The sequence below is a fragment of the Mytilus galloprovincialis genome, chromosome 8 (genome assembly GCF_965363235.1).
Source record: "Mytilus galloprovincialis chromosome 8, xbMytGall1.hap1.1, whole genome shotgun sequence".
Taxonomy (NCBI): domain Eukaryota; kingdom Metazoa; phylum Mollusca; class Bivalvia; order Mytilida; family Mytilidae; genus Mytilus; species Mytilus galloprovincialis.
Window position 1 is genome coordinate 5,722,910 of NC_134845.1, and position 24,477 is coordinate 5,747,386.

Consider the following 24,477-nt stretch of genomic DNA (forward strand, 5'->3'; position numbering starts at 1 on the left):
GAATACTTGGGACACTTCATGACCTGGCATCACTTTCTGACCAGCTTGAACATATTTAAAGAATAAATCCTTGCATCGATTAACAACAACTAGATGTGATTTCTTGTATTCTGGGTGCATATGAGGACCCCATAAGCTCTGGATACCATAAGTACGTCTCATTAATCTGGCACTGATAACCTTTGGTTGGTTGCCATATAAAACTGCTCCTTTAAGGACAGCAAGACCTGCTTCTGCAGGAATAATGATCTTTTTATGTTTTCCAAATTTTTCTTTCATTTTTTGCTGTATAAGTTCACATTCAGAGAATCCCCCTACCATAATAAGATTTTCTAAGTCTGATAACTTGTCATCACGAAACATTCTTTCTAGATGTTTTATTAAGGCTTCGGTTGTAGATTTGAATAAATCTCTAAATGTATCTGGGGAAATATGTAACTTTTGCTTACTGTAAGAAACTGCCTGACCATACGGTGATTGCTCAAGAGCTGTCTCCATTTTACCCCTATGGCTTTTAACTACATCAATTAAGGCAACAGGCAATGTAACGACTACTTTGTTAGTTTCATCTACACGAATTGACCTTTTTTTGGTTTCAAATTCTCTAAATAAATCAATAAAGTCTTCCAGTTCAGTTTTTCTTAATTCTTCCATGACTTTGGATCCAAATATTCTTATAAGAAAGCCATGGAAAGCTTCATCTATAGATTTCCCACCCCAGGGACCACCACTGGCAGGAACAACTTGCTTCAGTGAACCATCTCCATATCTTTGAAGAACTGTTATGTCGGCTGTGCTACCTGTACAAAATATTACATTATATATTAATGTCTAAGAATATAACTTAAACACACTAATTAATACATTAAAAAGTTCTATTAGATGTTAAATAGAAATACGCAATATTTCGCTAAACAAATTAGCTTCATCAGGCGTGTGCATCTCTCAAGGTGAAATCGGATGCATGACAAAAAATATTTGTGTAGCTAAATCTATACAAGAGTTGAGGAAAAGTGTAACATATTGATTGATGTTGCATAAAATAACAACTTGCTTCAGTGAACCATCTCCATATCTTTGAAGAACTGTTATGTCGGCTGTGCTACCTGTACAAAATATTACATTATATATAAATGTCTAAGAATATAACTTAAACACACTAATTAATACATTAAAAAGTTCTATTAGATGTTAAATAGAAATACGCAATATTTCGCTAAACAAATTAGCTTCATCAGGCGTGTGCATCTCTCAAGGTGAGATCGGATGCATGACAAAAAATATTTTTGTAGCTAAATCTATACAAGAGTTGAGGAAAAGTGTAACATATTGATTGATGTTGCATAAAATAGTTACATATTTTATGCAACATCAATCAATATGTAACACTTTTCCTCAACTCTTGTATAGATTTAGCTACAAAAATATTTTTTGTCATGCATCCGATTTCACCTTGAGAGATGCACACGCCTGATGAAGCTAATTTGTTTAGCGAAATATTGCGTATTTCTATTTAACATCTAATAGAACTTTTTAATGTATTAATTAGTGTGTTTAAGTTATATTCTTAGACAGTTATATAATTTTAATTCAGTAACTGTATCAGTTTATTTTCACAAACTGATCCACGCTTAAATAGATTGAATGTTGATTGTTGCTATTTTAAGACATTATATATATATTATATATAATATATATATATAGAGAGAGAGAGAGAGAGAGAGAGAGAGAGAGAGAGAGAGAGAGAGAGAGAGAGAGAGAGAGAGAGAGAGAGAGAGAGAGAGAGAGAGAGAGAGAGAGAGAGAGAGAGAGAGAGAGAGAGAGATGTTAGTCACATGCATATTGTTAAAATATAATTTTTTTAACTCTTTCAGTCTTTTGGAAAAGGTTGTTTGTCCAGAGACAGAGAGAGAGAGATGTTAGTCACATGCATATTGTTAAAATATATTTTTTCACTCTTTCAGTCTTTTTGGAAAATGTTGTTTGTTTTTTTAGATCAATGTCAAGATCCATTCTGTTACGTTTTTGTGATCAATGTATTTGGCAATCGTGAATGGAAGTCAGCAGGGTTTAAGAACATAAGTTGGTCAAAGCATTATGTTAACATATACTTTTTCACTCTTTTGGTCTTTTTGAAAACTGTTGTTTGTGCAGTATTTGGACCCCTCTTCAACGAAAGGAGTAGGTCCGGTAAGGACCGATTTTGGCCTCAAAGGAGTAGGTCCAGTAAGACCCCTTTTTGGCCCCAAAATATAGCAGTTTTACAAAATTGTTAAAATGTAAACTTTTAGTTATTTATAGGCTAGTTAAATGTTTCTGCTACATAAATATGGGCTGTTTTTGACAATACAATGCACATATATCGGGTACTAGCACCATTAAGTCATGCTAAATTACTGAAATCTTCACAATTCTAGCATTTTAGTTAAATTTTAGACGATTTCCGTGTAAAACGAAAGTGGCCGCATTCGTGTTCATCCTAAATATTGAAATGTAAGTTGTATTCGATGATAATACATAACATATATAAAGGTTGAGGATGAACACGGATGCGACCACTTTCATTTTTGACAGAAACCATCTGAAAAACGACATTTTTCGGCATATTTGGTAGATTTTTCTTATTTGAGCTGGAATCGAATCGTTTTTAATGAATAAATTAGTTAAAATCTTTCACCTGAACTAATTGAATCTATGAAACACACACTTAAGTGTTTAAAAAGTGGTCAAAATGTTTCGTCAGATGAACCTGAAATTTGAGGCCAAAATAGGTCCTTACTGGACCTACTCCTTTCAGGTTCATCTAACGAAAGTTTTTGGACACTTTTCAAACACTTAAGTGTCTATTTCAATTGATTCGATTAGTTTATGTGAAAGATTTTAACTGATGTAGTCATTAAAAACGCTCCGATTCAAGCTTAGATATGAAAAATCTATCAAATATGCCAAAAAAACGTCACTTTTCAGATGGTTTTTGTCAAAAATGAAAGTGGCCGCATCCGTGTTCATCCTCAACCTTTATATATGTTTTGTATTACCATAAAATACAACTTACATTTCAATATTATGAATGAACACGAATGCGGCCACTTTCATTTTAGACGGAAACCGTCCAAAATTTAACCAAAATGCTAAAATTTTGAAGATTTCAGTAATTTAGCATGACTTAATGATGTTAGAACGCGATATTTGTGCATTGTATTGTCAAAAACAGCTCATATTTATGAAGCAGAAGCAATTTACTTTACAAATTATTGCTTAAAGATTACATTTTTGCAATTTTCTAAAACTGCTATATTTTGGGGCCAAAAAAGGGTCTTACTGAACCTACTCCTTTGTTTTACATACACACGTATACAAATTGCGGTTGTTATCTAACGTTGTTTTCATATATTTATGATACTTTCCTTTTATTGCAGGATAAATTAATATTATTCATATATTTTTTTTTCAGATACTTTGTTTCTATTGTAGATACTAAACATTGTTTTTTGTTTTTGTTTTGTGTTATAGCATTAATCTTTGGTTAATTCGTATTCATTTCAGACATATTTACTTTCTTTTTCTTTTAGGAACTTAACATTTCCTTGTTGCAGAAGATTTTGTTTATTTCAGATTTTATCTCAGCATTTTATTTTTACAGTTAAGGTATTATCATTTTGTACAGCCATGTCAGATTATCTATCCAAGGATGAGATCAGTAACATAGTTATGGCCTTCAAGGAGATGGACCTCAAACCATGTGCACAGACAGCAGATGATTTTAAGACATGGATGGAAGATTACAAAGACACTGATGATGATTTATGGAATGCCTATTTACCACGGATATCAGCATTTTCCAGAGATGCAAAGACTGGTGCATCATACGACCTATGGAAATATGAGGTACAATGTCTCATCAAGACAGGACATACACATGAAACCATCAAAGAGAGGGAGGATGAATCTATGATGTATGTGTTGGTTGAAGACGTTCAACAAGAAGTTCACCAAGATATTCAGCTGGATGTCGTTATCCAATTAGATGATTAAACAGTATCGGTTGAAGAGGAGGCTACTGTTCCTGGTAACGCTGGTGACGATCAGGACCGCACCGAGGAACATTCTGAATTAGAGGAGGACGCTTCTTTTCCTGAGGATTCAGGAGGTTCAGAACACGAAACATCACTAGATGATCAAGTACATGATTCGGCAACAGATGCTTTACATGATGTAACAGATGATGATAGCAAGGAAGAAGAGAACATTGATGGTGATGAAGAACCACAGCAAAGACGATCTACCAGAACTTAACATCAACAGCTACAACCAAGTAAAAGGTTTTTGTTGTACAACCAGTCTCCAAGAGTGCACAACCCGAATTGATGGTTCGTGCTGACTACCTTAGGATTGCAGCATCCTCTGGAACTTTTATCAACACGGCTGATCAAGTTTCTAGAGCGATGTTGAAGCTGATCAATAAGCCATATGATTGGATGAATTTTGTATTTCAGTTTTGTCCAGTATTAGACGAGGACGTCTTTTCCTCACACAGAAGGAAGATCAATGTTCTATATTTTTTTTTATTTTCACCATGATTTCAGTTATGTCTTGGAAGACATTCTCGCAACAGGGGGAGAATGTGACTATTTACACCACTGGGTCAATGCCACTGCTGAAGGACGTTTCGTCCCCGAGGGTATCACGAGCCCAGTAGTCAACACTTAAGCGTTTAAGTGTTGACATGAATATCAATAGTGTGGTCATTTTTATAAATTTCCTGTTCACAAAATTTTGAATTTTTTTGAAAAACTAAGGATTTTCTTATCCCAGGCATAGATTACCTTAGCCGTATTTGCTACAACTTTTTGGAATTTTGGACCCTCAATGCTCTTCAACTTTGTACTTGTTTCGAACTTTAAATATTTTGATATGAGCGTCACTGATGAGTCTTATGTAGACGAAACGCGCGTATGGCGTACTAAATTATAATCCTGGTACCTTTGATAACTATTTACACCTCTGGGTCGATGCCACTGCTGGTGGACGTTTCGTCCTTGAGGGTATCAACAGCCCAGTAGTCAACACTTAAGCGTTTAAGTGTTGACATGGATATCAATAGTGTGGTCATTTTTATATATTTCCTGTTCACAAAATTTAGATTTTTTTGAAAAACTAAGAATTTTCTTATCCCAGGCATAGATTACCTTCGCCGTATTGCCACAACTTTTTGGAATTTTGAATCCCCAATGCTCTTCAGCTTTGTACTTGTTTGGAACTTTTAATATTTTGATATGAGCGTCACTGATGAGTCTTATGTAGACGAAACGCGCGTATGGCGTACTAAATTATAATCCTGGTACCTTTGATAACTATTTACACCGCTGGGTCGATGCCACTGCTGGTGGACGTTTCGTCCTTGAGGGCTATCAACAGCCCAGTAGTCAACACTTAAGCGTTTAAGTGTTGACATGGATATCAATAGTGTGGTCATTTTTATATATTTTCTGTTCACAAAATTTAGATTTTTTTTTAAAACTAAGAATTTTCTTATCCCAGGCATAGATTACCTTCGCCGTATTGCCACAACTTTTTGGAATTTTGAATCCTCAATGCTCTTCAGCTTTGTACTTGTTTGGAACTTTAAATATTTTGATATGAGCGTCACTGATAAGTTGTATGTAGACGAAACGCGCGTCTGGTGTAATAAATTATAATCCTGGTACCTTTGATAACAATTTACACCACTGGGTCGATGCCACTGCTGGTGGACGTTTCGTCCTTGAGGGTATCACGAGCACAGTAGTCAACACTCAGGTAGCAATAAACAGTTAGGAAAAAATATCAAAATTATCGCTCATAAATTTTAACATCCCCTTTTCATTGCTTTCTTGCAATATTAAGCTTATTATTTGTGTCATATATGTGCATATGTATGGAATCAGAATCTTCCATAGATTTTATATCCAGTATATAAAATGGTAAAATATAGTTTCTTTTGGATGTATCCATGGCAACAAAATGCATTCATTAGCTATAAAATATTGTAAAAAGGGAGGAAAAGATGTCGCATATTTCCCCAAAATTTGGGTAAAAGTAGAATTTCAATCGCCTGAAGTAATACCTTTTCAGAAGCTGTTTACATATATCTTTCAGTTAATCCAATGAAAATCATATGTCTTTCATCTCATTTTTTGGTAAAAAACTTCGTGTAGAAAATAATGTTTGTAAACATTACATTAATTTCTGGACCAATGACCCGTCTAGCTATGAAAATACGGAGAGTCAAACAGAAAATAGCCCATAAAACATGTTAAAAATAATCTTGAAGTCCTTATAAATCTTCTTTGAAGGCTAAATTAATACTCAGCTGTCTAAAAATGAATTTTATTACACAATAACTATCATATTTAAAAAATTCACAGGGGCCAAAATGCGAAACTAAACTCCTAACTGTGAATTGCTACCTTAAGCGTTTAAGTGTTAACATGAATATCAATAGTGTGGTCATAGTTGTGGATGACCAATTCCATGGTGTCAGTCACATAACTTTATAAAATTGGTTCCATATGTTTACTTGTGAAATAAAGTGATGTAAAAGAACCCTAGATTTGTCGTTTTATGGATACCCCGTAAAACAAGACTAATATATTTATATCTTTCGACATGAGCTCCCTTTCGATCTTTATAAATTTTACATTTTTCATTACTGAGTTACCAGGTTTTATTCATAAAAAGGGGGATTTTCCGGTTTAAAGTTAATATCTCAAGAATGTTTTCTTCTTCTTGCAAGAAATTTTGGTAAATTGTTTATATCTTTCGACATGAGCTCCCTTACATTTCTTTTAAATTTCAAATACCGGTATTTAATTACGTTTTAGGGTTACCAGGTTTTATTAATAAAAAGGGGAAATTTTCCAGTTTTCGGAAAATTACAATTTACTCAAAAATGCTTTCAGCAGTTATTCTCGTGAAACTATTGTGAATTGTTTATTTCTATTTATGTAAGCTCCCTTTAGAATTTCATAAATTTAGATTTTACATTTCTGAGTTATGGGAATTTACTTTTTTTTTTACAATAACTCAAAAATGCTTACAGCAATGCTCATTGAACGGTTTTACACTAGTTTTATTTTTTTGGGCCCTTTATAGCTTGCTGTGCGGTGTGAGTACAGCTCTATTTTGAAGACCGTACTTTGACCTTTAATGGTATACTTTTACATGTTGTGAAAATTGTGACTTGCATGGAGAGTTGTCTCATTGGCACTGATACCCCATCTTCTTATATCAATGATCTTCACTTTGGCTTTCACATGAACACGGACTATGTTTGTAATTGTAAAGTAATATGAAAATGGTTTGTGTAATTATGAAACGGATTTCCTTTTATCCTACAGTTTAGTCATCAAATTTGACCTCCCCTATGTCAGGAAGGTACATGAATGTAAAAATTTCCAGAAATGGTGAAGAAAATGGCAAAGGAAGACGCCTGATAAATGTTTCAAGTACAATTCAGCAGTTGGTAAGTATATTATTTGTATGGTGCCAGATTTTGTTGTTGTGTTGGAAACCATTTGTGGCCTTCCGTTGTTTTTTGCTCTTTGCCAGACTTTGGTCGATTGTTGTCTCTTTGACACATTTCCCAATTCCATTCTTTTCTACTATACATTCAATTAAATATCTTGAAAGTTCTTTCTGTCCGAATAGCTTTTTTTCTGAGACTTGTTGGTGAGACAGAGATTGGGATACACTGCTATAACAAATAGTAAGGAGAATTATTAAAAAAAAAAGACATAATGCAATAGAACATAACCCCATGGAAAATTGACCATCAGGTCAAAATACCGCTATGGTAATTAACCCCCCCCCCCTGTACATGTTGATTGGAAAATTGAACATTTGGGTAAAATAAAGATGACTTATATCTCTGAAAACAAAGCATTTAAAGCAAAACTGACGTCGGGTAAAATCTTTAACCAAATATCATGAAACTTACACAACATGATTAATACCACTAAATACAGATCAAGTACACATTTGGGTAGGTCACTTTTACTATTCTGGAGTTATGTCCCTTTATAACATTATACATATATGCGAGATTTGGCATCATCTGTGTCCCATGGAGACATTCCCCAGTTATTTTCTATAACATCTTGTGAAATTAAGCAAATTTAATTTAAAAAACAAAATTATGAAAATGGACAAATCTGACATTTTGATAAACTAAGTATTTATAGTGAATCTATTGTTTTATTCAGAGATGTCTTGAAGGATGGACCATGATGATCGGGCATGTATTAACCCTTTATGGAAAAACACTGTCATTGAAAGTGAATTGAAACTATTTGTACCTATATCATGTGTATAATACAAAAAGAGAGCCGTGGTGTAGTGGTTAGGGAATCGGACTACTAACACAAAGGTTCCTGGTTACGGCTGGTGTTTCTGGAAAGCCAAGCAAAACCAAAGGATATTTTTATATAATGGACTTATGTAGGCAAGGCAAAAAATGTAGGTATGTGTATAAATATATGTATGCAATAGTTGGAGAGTGTTTTAGAAAAAAAAATGTTTTTCCAAACACATTGCAGTTGATAAAGTTTCATGGGTTACCTATATGAAATGAATAAATACAAATTTTCAACTAACTACTTATGGTTATAACACTTAAAAACCTCTTTGATTTTGTGAGTTAAAAGATCAGTTGTGATTGCATTTTGTTTTGCAATATATTGTTTTTATTACAAATATTTATTGCTTCCAGTTTTTAGCTACATATATTAAGATTTAATATAAAAATAAGAATATGCGGTATGATTACCAATGAGTCATTACTCTCCACCAGGACCATTGAACATGTTGAAGTAGAATTTAAAAATAAGCAAAACTCATGCCAAATGTAAAACCAAAAATCATGTGTTTAAGACTTAAATATCAATCAGCATACATCTAACGGATTTAGAGAATGGATCACCATTATTCATAGGAGAAGCTTGACATTTTACAATGCCAACATATACATGATATAGGTATCAACAGTTTGTAAACATGGAAACAAACAATAATTTTTTGTTTGGTTTTAATTTACTGATAGTAAAAACCAGTTTTATATTTATTAAATACTTTCCAGTTTTACTCAAATATGTTATATCAAAAGGAGACAAATATAAAAAGGAAGATGTAAAGGCCAATTTCATGTTAAGAATTGTATCAAAATTCGTTTAGCAAATTTATTGATTTTTTAAAACTTACCTATGTACATTGGTTACTTTCCCCTTCTCATATATTTCCTTTAAAATTGAGAAATGGGTCACGACAATTTTGAGCCCTTTAATTTTGAATTATATAGAAATATCAGAGTATAACAAATAAGGTATGTTGATTTTTACATTTATTCTATGCATTTTGTGGTAATATGAAAGTAAATTTAGCTATTTCAATGCCGTTAATGTGAACTTGAGACAATGATAAATATTGCCAATCTGAGTGATAAGTGTTTATTTTCGAAATACGAACTTTATTCATTACTTGTGTAAATCCTAGATGTTACAATGATTGTTTTCTATATTTTCACACCAATGTTTATATTTTTGTGAATGATTTGAACATTGTTATTGGTATAATTCTCATGATGATTGTATTTTCTTTGTTGTCAATCTAATCTCGCCTGTTTATACTTTGGATCTAGTAACTTTGAATATTTTTGGAATAAACTTGAGGTGTGAATTGTATTATATTCATTTCGACTGATATTAGCGGGATACAGAAGATGTGGTACGATTGCAAATGAGACTATTCTTCACAATAGAGACCAAAAGGACACAGAAAAGCATGTTTAAAGTCACTGAGGTTATTTCATTATGTTTAAAACTAGCAACTTACAGTATATGGGAATAATTAAATGTATGATTATGAATGTAATTGTTTTCTTTTCAGATGAAAACAACTTTAAGAAGAATGACATTTAAAAGATAAAACATTCAATTGATGTTGTTATTTTGTCAACAACAAAAATTATAAAGTAGATTGTGAGGTTTTGAGAATGTTGTAAATAAAAAAAAAGTTAAATCAAATTTTTGAACGTTTTCTAACAACAAATATTCTGCAACAAATAGACAACAACAAAAAATTATAAATGAGATTTTAAAGAGTATTTATTGAATTTTTCATTTAACATGTTTAAAAAAATAATGCTATCTCAGATTTCTCAAGACATTAGGTATTATTAAACCTGCAAAGGACACAACTTCTAAATTGTATTTAAATTGATGCTAAAGTAAACATCTAATACACTTTTGGGGTTTTCCTGTTCATATTACATGCATAAGTCAACAACTATGTTATTCAAAGTTTAACCATAAGCAACACTTTAACAAAAATTTGTCAAATACTTGTACAACATTCCACAAAATCTATTTGAGACAATTTTGACCTCTATTTAAATATAATGTGGTATTACTGCCAATGAAACTACAATGAAATTCCATCAAATATTTCATATCATGGTCTTTTCAAAAATCTTAGTGTCAAATGTACCTGATAAAGGTTTTAAAAACATGAATAGCATGTGACTGATATTTTTTTGTTTATTGGTGTATTACAACAGGAAAATTTTAAAGACTGATGAAAAGTGAAGTCTCGTCTGCAATATGATGCTGATGTTGCTTGTCAAAATGAGATTTGTGGTCAATATAACATAAAGAGATGTTGTATGATTACCAACTGAACAACTATCCATTAGAGTCCAAATAAAACTGATTAAATTAAATTGAGAATGGAAATGGGGAATGTGTCAAAGAGACAACAACCCGACCAAATAAAAAACAACAGCAGAGGGTCACCAACAAGTCTTCAATGTAGCGAGAAATTCCCGCACCCGGAGGCGTCCTTCAGCTGGCCCATAAACAAATATATACTAGTCCAGTGATAATGAACGCCATACTAATTTCCAAATTGTACACAAGAAACTAAAATTAAAATAATACAAGACTAACAAAGGCCAGAGGCTCCTGACTTGGGACAGGCGCAAAAATGCGGCGGGGTTAAACATGTTTGTGAGATCTCAACCCTCCCCCTATACCTCTAACCAATGTAGAAAAGTAAACGCATAACAATACGCACATTAAAATTCAGTTTAATAGAAGTCCGAGTCTGATGTCAGAAGATGTAACCAACAAAAATAAACAAAATGACAATAATACATAAATAACAACAGACTACTAGCAGTTAACTGACATGCCAGCTCCAGACTTCAATTAAACTGACTGAAAGATTATGATTTCATCATATGAACATCAGGCACAATCCTTCCCGTTAGGGGTTTAGTATCATACCATCATAACATATATGAGAAGAACATAACCCGTGTCATGTAAACAACTGTTTTTAGAATAAATGTGTTTAGTTCCGATGCAAAGACCTTATCAGTGACTCAATATTAACGCCAACATATGCAATCTTTAATGACTTGACAACAGTATCGTAATTATATCCCTTCTTAATAAGTCTATTCAAAAGTTTTGTAAGTTTCTGAGGTGAATACTGACACCTTTGTGCTTTATAAAGAATATTTCCATTTAGTAAATGTTTTGACTATTTTGTGATATCGAAAACCCTGGTGTAATAATTTTTCAGTAATACATAAATTTCTCTCGTTAAAATCTAAAACATTGTTACATACACGAGCGAATCGTACAAGTTGAGATACATAAACACCGTAAGATGGTGACAAGGGAACGTCACCATCTAAAAACGGATAATTAACGATAGGAAATGAAAAATCATCCCTTTTGTCATAAATTTTAGTATTCAGCTTTCCATTAGTGATGTAGATGTCAAGATCGAGAAAAGGACAGTGGTCATTGTTAGTATTAGCTTTATTTAAAGTAAGTTCAGCAGGATAAATTTCATTAATATACATACTGAAGTCGTCATTATTGAGAGCCAAAATATCATCCAAATATCTAAAAGTATTATTAATTTTGTTTATCAGATGTTGTTTCGATGGGTCTTTGCTTATTTTTGTCATAAATTGTAACTCATAACAATACAAAAACAGGTCCGCAATAAGTGGTGCACAGTTAGTCCCCATTGGAATTCCGATAATCTGACGATATACGGAATCCCCAAAGCGAACAAAAATGTTATCTAGTAAAAATTCAAGGGCATATATAGTATCAAAGCATGTCCAATTAACATAGTTTTTTTTGTTTATTGCTACTAAAAAATGACCTTAAAGAGTTTGAACATATATATTCACGTTCTGATTTTTTGAATGCCCATTTAATTAGGTGTGTGAATTTTTTCTTAATGAGAATGTGAGGCAGTGTGGTATACAGGGTAGAAAAATCAAACTTTGAACAGATTCAAAATCACCAATATAAGCATGCAATTTATCAAGTACTTCCAACGAGTTCTTGACACTCCAAAAGTAATTTATTCCACTATTTTCGAAGGCCTTATTTGAACAATTTATTATCAGGTTTTTAATTGTACCAAGTGTGCTTGTAAGAAGAATAGACAATTTAGTAGTTGAACAATGGCTTGAAGACGAAATAAATCTATATTTGTAAGGGGTTTTGTGTAGCTTCGGAAGCCAATACATAGTTGGGACTTTCATTGTATTTGGCTCTGCTTGTAAAGCGGTGGCTAAAAGTTTATGTTTGTTACAGATTTCGTTTTCTGAAAATGGAGTCAGTTGGAATGTTGGTGAATTGGTGATTTCCTTTTTCAGAACGTCAATGTAAAATTTACGTCAAACAATAATAATATTATTAGCAGCTTTATCGGCCGGGACAAAAACAGATACCTTGGCTAGTTCTTTTAGTTTATGTTTGATATGAGAAATAGGTTTATTGTGGTTATTGTTAATAGTAAAATGTTCTTTAAAATGTTGAATACGTATATCAACTATCTTCATTACTAAAAAAAAATTAAAAAAAGAGTCCAAAGATCTTTTGTCAGCTTTTTCCTGTTTTATCCATTTCATACAGTAAGTATGGAGTGAGTCGTGGATGATATTACGACACTCATTCCAATTAATAATTGACGGGGGACGATATTTAGGTCCTTTACTGAGGAATGATTATATGTCCAGAGAACAGCCTTCAAAAGTAAAAAGAAATCGCCTTGGTTGTGTGGAACATATGGAATGTGAACTAGTTAACTTGACAAAGGTTTTATGGATGATCTGGAATAATATCTTTTAAAATTTGTGAAACATGTGTTACACACATGTTATACTCATCATTTAATTTAAAACGCATATTATACACAGGTTTCTTACAACATATGTTTAACGCATGGTTTTGAAACATGCGTTTAACATTACATATATTTTTCACGGGTAACACGCACGAATAACGCATGTTTTAACATGTAATTTGCATGTGTAAAACGCAGTAATAAAGCATATTTGAAACATGCGTTATACGTGCGTGGTAGGAAAAAGACGTTTTGCAAACGTTTCCAAACGCACGTTTTATGTATGTAAAACATGCGTGGCACTTTTTCCTGTGTATGTTTATTTGTAATTGTCATTTGATAATAGTTCAACGTCTGGACTTTATTTGAATTTCTTTCTTACCTACTTACTTATATCGTATATTGTCACTTGGAACTAAACCCTAATTTCACATGTATAAACAGATCCAATAAGTTTCCTCTTGTTTACTTTCTCTTCAACTTAAACCATTGAAAGGTTAAAGTCCAGGCGTCATCTGTCAAAGTCTTGTTGAAAATCATTTTTTATTATGGTATATTGAATATGACCCGTTTTGATGTACCTTATAAAACAACTCTAGAAGGCAGATATTTTTAAGATGATTTTGCACACGTTCGAAAAAGGAATATCCACATAAGTGCTAAAATGTGTAGTAGTAACATAGTTTAAAGTTAATCTGAAAAATCATGTTGTTAATATTAATCGTATGAATGTGAATCAACGGTTAAATGTTTAGAACCAGATAACACGTTCAATTTTTTTTTTTTCGGAAACAAAAATTAACGTTAATTCCTGCGAAAAAAATGCTGAAACTATTATTGTTGATAAACATCGATTATCACTAACATTTTTAGAACTTGACCGTTTGAAATTAACAAAAAAAAAAAGAAATTTTCTAGACACACGAAAATATCATGGTTGATTATTATACATAATTCATTTACCCCTCTATAAAAACTATTTGCATTATTTATGAATGCTAAACTGAAACAAGTATGGACCAAAAAGACATTACAGCATTATGATGTGTGAGGTTGGTTTCCTTCTCCGAAATTGAAAATCTACTGTCATCAGAATCAACAGACGCTAACTTTATTATTTTCTTTCCCATAAAATATCATTAAAAGCCAGTTGATTTTATCTAGTAAGTGGTGTCAAGTGTCTATCAAAATTATTTTCATACCGTTGTTGTTTTTTTAAATAATATTCGATGTCTAAACATTACATGTTCATCTTTTAAGACTTATAGTGCATTTGTATCTAACACAAACGATGCAAAAGGCTAAGCGTGCGTATGTTTTAATCATTTGTTTCTAACATACATTGCACGTTTGCAAAGTTTACATAAACTTTGACAAACTATGCACTCGCTAAAAAATGCGTCTACAGTTGTCGTTCATCGTTTGTTAGTACAAACGCTACATTTGTTTCTAACTTCAACCTGATTAAACGATGTATGTGTTTCTACATGCATTATTGAAAGTTCAAACAGTGTCAGTAAAAAAAGATTAAACTATGTATTTGTTTCTACTATTTTAAGACGTATCAACCGTATCATATAAGTTGACGTTACCGCATCTGCAGATATACCAAACAAACAGTATGTGATTCAGGGCTTTGGTTTTATGTACTTTCAAATATGCAAATGGGCACCTGATTAATTTATAATGTTAAAAAAAAAATTAACAAAACAATTAGGAAATATCGAGTTTTTGTGGAGCATGTTATCCGACATTTAAAGATATTCCGAAAAGTTGGAACAGTTAACAGGCATGATAAGAGTGAATACGGTAAAATCGTTTGATTGTGTGATAACTTGTGCTCACGTTGAACCAAATTGTTATTTAACATATTGATACTCATTACGTTTTTTTCAAATATATTTTATGACATATGACGAAAACTCGTGTTTCTATTACCTTTTATGATAAAATCGCAAATGAACTATATTCAAAGTTCCTGTGTTTATTCATGTAAGATCTTGAAATATTTTTGAAATAGATTTTGCAATTTTGGCGTAAAATAGGCAATATTGGTATTGGTAATTATAGACAATCGAAAATTCCAAATGAGGTGTTGCGAAGTGATGGATCCGTTACAAATAGCATGGACGATGTTTTACAAAAATGGAAAGACAGTTTTCATGGGTTGTTGAATTCCGATCCAGATAACAACAAGAATTTTGGTGTTGAAAATTTAATTGTAAAGAATGATACTGTTTGTAATGATTTAGATGATTACATATCTTTTGATGAAGTTTATAAGGTAGCAATGACAGCCAAAAATGGAAAAAGCCCAGCTGTAGATTGTATTCAGGCAGAATTATGCAAAAATTATGCAATTATTTTTTACTTTAACTAAATTGTTTAATATTTGTTTTAAATTTGGCAAAGTTCCAAATATGTGGAATAAACAATGACCACTGCCCTTTTCTCGATCTCATATTTATATCACTAATGGAAAGCTCAATACTAAAATTTATGATAAAAGGGATGATTTTTCATTTCCTATTGTTAATTATCCGTTTTTAAATGGTGACGTTCCCTTGTCACCATCTTACGGTGTTTATATATCTCAACTTGTACGATTCGCTCGTGTATGTAACAATGTTTTCGATTTTAACGAGAGAAATTTATGTATTACTGAAAAATTATTACACCAGGGTTTTCGATATCACAAACTAGTCAAAACATTTACTAAATTTTATCATCGGTATAAAGACATCATTCGTAAATATAGCTCAACATGCAGACTTCTAATACGTTCAGGTATTTCACATCCAATTTTTTATGGTAATATTCTTTATAAAGCACAAAGGTGTCAGTATTCACCTCAGAAACTTACAAAACCTTTGAATAGACTTATTAAGAAGGGATATAATTACGATACTGTTGTCAAGTCATTAAAGATTGCATATTTTGGCGTTAATATTGAGTCACTGATAAGGTCTTTGCATCGGAACTAAACACATTTATTCTAAAAACAGTTGTTGGCATGACACGGGTTATGTTCTTCTCATATATGTTATGATGGTATGATACTAAACCCCTAACGGGAAGGATTGTGCCTGATGTTCATATGATGAAATCATAATCTTTCAGTCAGTTTAATTGAAGTCTGGAGCTGGCATGTCAGTTAACTGCTAGTAGTCTGTTGTTATTTATGTATTATTGTCATTTTGTTTATTTTCTTTGGTTACATCTTCTGACATCAGACTCGGATTTCTCTTGAACTGAATTTTAATGTGCGTATTGTTATGCGTTTACTTTACTACATTGGTTAGAGGTATAGGGGGAGGGTTGAGATCTCACAAACATGTTTAACCCCGCCGCATTTTTGCGCCTGTCCCAAGTCAGGAGCCTCTGGCCTTTGTTAGTCTTGTATTATTTTAATTTTAGTTTCTTGTGTACAATTTGGAAATTAGTATGGCGTTCATTATCACTGGACTAGTATATATTTGTTTATGGGCCAGCTGAAGGACGCCTCCGGGTGCGGGAATTTCTCGCTACATTGAAGACCTGTTGGTGACCCTCTGCTGTTGTTTTTTATTTGGTCGGGTTGTTGTCTCTTTGACACATTCCCCATTTCCATTCTCAAATGTTCAACTACGGATCCTAGAGATCCATTATCATATAGAGGTGTTACCTTATATTTAGCACCTTGTGCATATAAGCTTTATTGTGACGTTTTAAATAAAAGGTTAACTGAGTGGTTAGACAAAAGGGATATAATAAATGATGAACAAAATGGGTTTATTAAAAGGAGAAGTACAATAGATCATATCAGTACATTAACATCTGTTATTGAAACTAGAAAAAAAAGTAAGCTGTCAACTTTTGTATCTTTCATTGATTTTAAGAAAGCTTATGATTCTATGGACAAAGTTTTGTTATTTAATAAAGGAGTAGGTCCGGTAAGGACTCATTTTGGCCTCAAATTTCAGTTTCATCTGACGAAAGATTTTGACCACTTTTAAACACTTAAGTGTCTATTTCACTTGATTCAATTAGTTTATGTGAAAGATTTTAACTGATTAAGTCATTAAAAACGATCCGATTGAAGCTCAAATATGAAAAATCTCTCAAATATGCCAAAAAACGTCACATTTCAGATTGTTTTTGTCAAAAATGAAAGTGGCCGCATCCGTGTTCATCCACAACCTTTATATATGTTATGTATTATCATAAAATACAACTTACATTGCAATATTAAGGATGAACACGAATGCGGCCACTTTCGTTTTACACGGAAACCGTCTAAAATTTAACTAAAATGATAGAATTTTGAAGATTTCAGTAATTTAGCACGACTAAATGGTGCTACAACCCGATATATGTGCATTGTATTGTCAAAAACAGCCCATATTTATGTAGCAGAAGCATTCAACTGTCCAATAAATAACTAAAAGTTTACATTTTAACAATTTTGTAAAACTGTTATATTTTTGGGCCAAAAAGGGGCCTTACCGGACCTTCTCCTTAGGAAAACTGGGTGTTAGTACATAATTTATGTATGCTTTAAAGGCTATTTATTCTAATGTAGAATGCAGTGTCAGATTAAATGGTAACATGACTGAATGGTTCAATGTAAATACTGGTTTAAAACAAGGCTGTGTATTGCGAACAGTAATGTTTAATATATTTATTAATGATTTAATTGATGATATAAAGTTGTTAGACATTGGTATTAATATTGATGGTGAAAAATTATCTATCGTGCTGTATGCCGATGACAGTTTTATTAGCAGAAAATGCTAAGGATTTACAAAAATTATTAGAAGTTTTAAATGTATGGTGTAATCATAATAGTTTAAACGTAAATTTAAGAAAATCAAATGTTATACATTTTAGAAATCCTTCTGTAGCCAGATCAGATTTTCAGTTTAGTTTAAATGATGAAAATATTGAGTATGCTTCAAATTACCAATACTTAGGTTTATTGTTAACAGACTTTTTAGACTATCAATTAATGGCAAACGCTGTAGCCAGGTCAGCAAGTAGGGCATTGGGTTTACTTATTGTTAAATGTAAAGCACATGGTGGTTTGCAGCACAATATCTACATAAAGCTATTTGATAAGATGGTTTGGTCAGTCATAAATTATGGCTCATCTATTTAGGGCATGAGAGATTTCTCGTGCATCACTGCAGTACATAATCGCGCCATGCGTTTCTACATGGGTGTGGGTAAATATACCCCAAACGATGCTGTGTCAGGTGACATGGGCTGGAAACCACCATGTGTTAAACAGTGGACAAATATTTTTAGACACTGGTCCAAATGTACAAAAATGGACAATAATAGAATTAATTATAAAGTTTTTAAATGGTCAGTGATGAAAGGTAGTTGTAAATTAAAAAAATGGTGCTACAAAGTTATGGAGATTTTGAAATCCTTTGATTTTGAAAGATATTGTAAAATAAATGAAAATTTTCTTGATAGTTATAGTATATCTCAGTTAGAAGAGAAAATGTTTGATAAATATAAAAAAGACTGGTGTACAAGAATTTTTTCATATAGTACCGGTTGTAAACTGAGAAAATATAATCTTTTTAAACATACTTATAACACTGAGCAATATTTGCTACAGAAAATGCCACAGCGCCATCGTAGTGCCTTTTCAAAGTTTAGATGTGGTGTTGCACCATTAAAAATTGAAACTGGTCGATATGGGAAAAAAAATCTAGACGAAAGAGTCTGTTTTAACTGCAATATTCTAGAGGATGAAAAACATGTACTTGTAAATTGTCCGTTGTATGAAGATTTAAGACATGCTCTTTTTATTGATATATTGTGTCATTATGATATGTTTTTAAACTTGTCTGATGAAGAAATAATTATATATATGTTTAAAAATACCAATATTTGTAATATTGTTGCCAAAACCTGCAATAACATTTTAACAAGAAGAAACAGTATTTTATATCATTAACTACTGTATTTGTAGTATTTTATAAAATGAATAAGTATTATATGTATTTTAATAGTCTCCCATAGTTCTTTTAAGAATGGCACATACATATATTTAATTGTTTTAAATTTGTTTACTGTATAATTAATTTTATAATTGTATCTTGTTTTGATCATGTTGTATGTGGTGAGACTTAAATAAACTATTGAATCTGAATCTGAATCTAGATTATAAAAGAATTTTGTACGATATTCGTGTACCTTCCCTACATTGGCTCCTTTTTATGGGCATGTAAAAGTAGTTGATAGACCCCCTTATTTTATTTTTACAAAACACCACTATCGCAAATATTGAAAGTGAATGTTTGATTGTTTCGAACATATTCCAATTAGTTAAACGTAAAAGAGTCTAAGCTCGGAATCGCATAATATTTGTTTATATATCTGCGGATGCAGATACGTCAACGTTTACGATACGGTTGATACGTTTTTAAATGACCGACCTCTATTGTAGCGTTTAGAAAACAACAACAAACGCCATACAAAGTTTACAAAATTCTGATTAGAAATAAATGCACTCTTAGATTTTTAATGTCTATAAGAAATATTATTAAATGTAATGTTTGGTAGATGTTTTTCTTAGATACTGCTGCATTGTGTTCGTAGTCAAATAAAAACAACGTGGATACTTCGTCACTGTTGTATCATCTGTGCAATTGTTCACTTAACAATGAACTTGTGTACTAAGATTCTAGCTGGTGTGACTCTATCCTGATACATTGAAAGAGGGTGAACAGACAGATTACACGGACAATAGACTGTTATTTTAAATATGGTAAGACATAATCTTTGAATCAATTTACAACAACTTTGACAAATCTCGCTACTAGCCTTGTTTGTAGTGTGCTCGACTGTGTTCTTTACTACTTAATTGTTCTTTGTACTCCCAATGAATTCTTTAGAATTTTTTTTAGTAACGCTTCGAATACCAAATAATAAGCTAATTTCGCCGTATAAACTTTTCAATGAGTTGATAAGTTATTATTATGTTATAGATAGCCTCTGACTAAATTTTATTGTATCTAACTGGTTTGGTCATAGAAGTATTCACATTATGTCAGATTTATAAATAGGCAATTATACGACGTTCCTTTTCCCTATTATAATTTCAATGATCTTCAATAGACCTAGGTACCTTTGCCCTTCCCCTTAAAAAATCCATTTCAGAAAAGAATCACATGTACAAATTTATATTAAATTTAATTTAAGTAATAAATAAGTGTTTTTTCGGCGAATCTACTGTAGTGAAAGTTCATGATAACAGCGTCCCTGAGACGATAATAGTCAATAGTTTCCAAATCAATCTTATTCATGTAAAGCATAACAAAAAATAAACGAGTTGAAATCCATTTGAAGGCTGTCTACCTAAAATATAAAAATAATTCCAAATTGCTCATGAAGGAGGTTTCCGTGTGAGTGGCATTTGAAGTATATTTGTGTAATTATATAGTCTTTTCTCCCTCTGTTGAGTGTTCGTTAAGTCTATTTCTAGATGAAAATTCCATTTCGCTGAAAATAATTTGTAAGTTTATTATGGACGTCTGTACCATGTCTACTGGTATCTTTATGCCAATGTCATATCTAAATATGGTGAAATTACCATATATAGTTTATTATCTACCCGTACAAGTCCGTCGTTCTTCATTGTCGTCTTTTTTTTTTTTACATAGTTCAGTATGCAGTATCTTTCACGGATCAGAATAACCGTTGTCGTTGTCAGTTCAATTATGGTATACTTACATATTTCAATTTGTTGCATTGGTTCTTTGAAAGACGTATAAAAATTATGAGAGGTGATATGATTGCCAATGAGAAAACTAAAGGGACAACCAGTTCCTATTTTTAGGGGAAGGTGGATTTTTTTCTGAGGGAAATATATGTTCAACTTTGTACGGTTTTGACGTGCAAACGTTTCTTTTTACTTTTTGACTCCGTTATCTACTGCATTGCGTTGGGTAAAATATACATTTTCATTCGGTTTGGGCGAGGTTATTCATTTTTAAGTCCTAGCCATAAATCATACATTTGTAGTTAGTAATCCGTCAACATATTAAAAGTTAGTTACGAGAAAGAAAAGGAGATAAGTAAATCAAATAATAATAACACAATTTGCAAAATTAATATAAAAAAAAATAGTGTAATTTTCTTAAATAGACGTCTTAAGACTCTCATAAGACACCTCTCGTGAAGTCCTAACTTTATGCCCAATTTAAAGAGATGTCATAAGTAAGAACCACGGTGTGAAACCCACTTAGGACTTAGATGTGTCGTATCTATAAAACAGTTATAACAAAATGTGAAACAATTCAAACGAAAAAATCAACGTAAAACAAACTTGCTCTCAATAGTAACATGTGATTCATTAGCAAACAAGATTTGGCAACAAAGAGTTATCAAGTAATTGATGAGATTTATACATCAAACAAACTAATTTCGCGGTATTCGAAGCGTTACTTAATAAATGGCTAAAGAATTCTTTAAGGTACAAAGGACAATAATAGACAGTCAAGTAGTAGGGAAGACAGTTGAACAGACTACAAGCAAGGCTAATATTTAGATTTGTCAAGGTTATTGTTAATTCGGGTATGGAGCTGGCATGTTAGTAAATGCTAGTAGTCCTTTGTTAATTTATGTACCATTTCATTTTGTTTAGTTTCTTTTGTTAACTATTCTGACATCGAACTGAGACATATTTTGCCCTGAGTTCTACTGTGCGTATTGTTTATTTCTACATTGGTTATAGGTAAAGGGGGAGTGTTGAAATTAAAAAAAGAAACATGTTTAATCCCGCCACATTGTTGAGCCTGTCCAAAGCCAGGAGCCTCTGGTCTTTGTTAGTCTTTTATGATTTTTAATATTAGTTTCTAGTGTGTATATTTTAGAGTTTAGTATGACACCCATTCACACTGATATAGTATATATTTTTGTTTAGGGGCCAGCTAAAACACGCCTCCAGGTGCGGCAGTGCTGCATTGAAACCCTATGGTGGCATTAAGCTGTTGTCTGTTCTTTGGTCGGTCGTTGTCTCTTTGACACCTTCCCCATTTACATTCTCAATTTTACTATAATTTTCAAATGTCTCGTGTAATTAAAATTTGTTTTTGCTATTTATTTAGGATTAATTGATTGTAGGCTGCTTGACTTTCTTGTATTAAGCATACGTAATGACAAAACATCTGTTATCTTCATTGGAGATTGGTAATTGATTGACGATACCTTTTCGATTTCTGACCTCGTAAAGCACAAACTTATTTACCTCCAAGGTCAACTACCATGTACTTCATTCCATCTTTAATTGTCTGTTTAAATGCATTTTTTTCTCGATTATTTCGATCAGTCATAAAGTGCTGGCAGCAAATAGCAGCTGCTTCAGGCTCTAAAGCAATACTCAAGTGCTCACGTTTTATACCAGCCTGTAAATATATAGTATATAGAGTATAGAAAATTGTTATGATGTGGATCTTCATGAAAAACTACACAGAGCATGAATCTCTCATCTGGTATTGATATAACTTTTTGATATTTAGGTGTTTTTTTTAAATTAAACACAACCCTATAACTTTTCTGAAGCCTTCAAGTTTTTTTAAGTAAAAGATATTGTGGTTGTCTGAATAATAAGCAGACACTCAACATAATTGTTTATGGTATTAACTCTGTGACACAGTCATCCGATATGTTCTATCATGTTTGAACTTTGACCTTGTATTTTGTATTTCTGGTTATTTTTTTCTGTTTATAGTATCTACTTCACCTATTAATCTTATCATGATAATAGACATTATCAGGAAAAGTAATAACAAATATAATATGTAATTTTGACTGTTCACTCTTATTTATAATACATATATAGATAACGGGGAAACTTGATGACACCCGCGCACAAATACTTGACGGTAAACAGGAAAAGTTTGAGTGATGAATTTGAAAATGAATCACACGGTAAAGCTGACCTATATAATCCCTGAGAAATCCTTGTAATGTAATTCCTAAGAACATTGGGGCGAAAAGTATTCATGGGACGGACAGATTGACAGATGGATCGATGTTCGGTACGACGTATGGATGGACGAACGGACAGACAGAGGTAAAACAATTTACCCTTACTTTTTTAAAAGCAGGGTAAAATAACAAAATAATGAGTACACATATGTCCATGCTGTCTCCGAGGTTTGTGTTCTAAGCATTGTGTATGAGTTAAAAAAGATAAGAATATAAATTTAGGTAAAGTACAGACACACAAAAATGACGAACGGATGGACGGTAACAGTTAATGCCTTCCTCGCTTTCGACAAGAGCATGGACAATCATTGAAAGTCAAACACTCCAATATGAGAGGCCACCCATATAGGAATGTTTGTAATTTGCTCTTGCTGACCGCTTTATTTATTTATTACAGTTTTTAGAATGAAAGCAAATAAAACTATAGGCTCTGTTTTTCAAGTTTGCTCTCTATGCTTTGGTTATATGGAGATCAGCCAAAAACTGTAAACTGAATATTACCCTATGTACTTTTTTAGCCATATATGCTATCTTGGTTCGCAGGCGTGGTCTTCAGACACAGTTTTAAAACAAGATACCATAACGATGATTGTGGACAAGTTAATTTAAAGTAGGGGCATTAAGGCCTGGATTTGGCAAAACAAAAAAAATGTTTGATATCTATTCCAAATTGGCACATAATGTTTAGAAATGCATAGGTTCAAGAAATATAAAAGAAAAAAAATAAGATTTTTACCTGATGATGTCACAATTACGTCACAATATGTACTATTTAAAAAAAATATAGATTTTATTCAGTTTTTCATCTTTATTTCTGTTATGGAAACATCGTAATTATCTGTAAGTATTTCGGCGAGGGAAAAAAACTACATTTGCTACCGCAATTTGCAGATTTAACATTGTTGTTATGATATTTAGAGTAGTTATATGTAAATAAACCATGAATGTGTTTTCAATTTAGACTTGTTTATATAATATAGATATAATATATGTATAAACCAGTTTGAAACGTTTAAAAAAAAGGTTTTAGTTTGGGATTATCAAAAAAGAATGCAGCTTAGAATTTTTATCTATTTTTAAACTGGTTTCAAAAACAAATAATCATGAGTAATTGATTAATTTTCTTCACATTTGCATTTGAACTTTAGCCTAAAAACTAACTCTTTAAAAAAACAGCACCTGGAACATCCAGTGAGTGATTTAGTATGTTGTATTTCGAGAGAGGAGATGACAAATTGATTCCTTAAAGAAGAATATTTCACTCCACATTGAACAGTAGTTACATTAAGTAAACAATCATGG

The 24,477-nt window shown here is 32.1% G+C and overlaps 1 protein-coding gene across 1 annotated transcript in view; it reads right to left on the reverse strand.

Moving 5' to 3' along the window:
- Nucleotides 1–782: 782 nt before the first annotated feature.
- LOC143042950 (uncharacterized) overlaps nt 783–24,477 on the reverse strand; it is a 91,534-nt gene continuing 67,839 nt past the window's right edge. Inside the window, exons 5-7 of the mRNA XM_076215454.1 lie at nt 22,433–22,589; nt 1,051–1,106; nt 783–800 (exon numbers count right to left, since the gene is read on the reverse strand). Of these exons, the coding sequence (XP_076071569.1) occupies nt 783–800; nt 1,051–1,106; nt 22,433–22,589 (231 nt within the window). The remainder of the gene's footprint in view (nt 801–1,050; nt 1,107–22,432; nt 22,590–24,477) is intronic.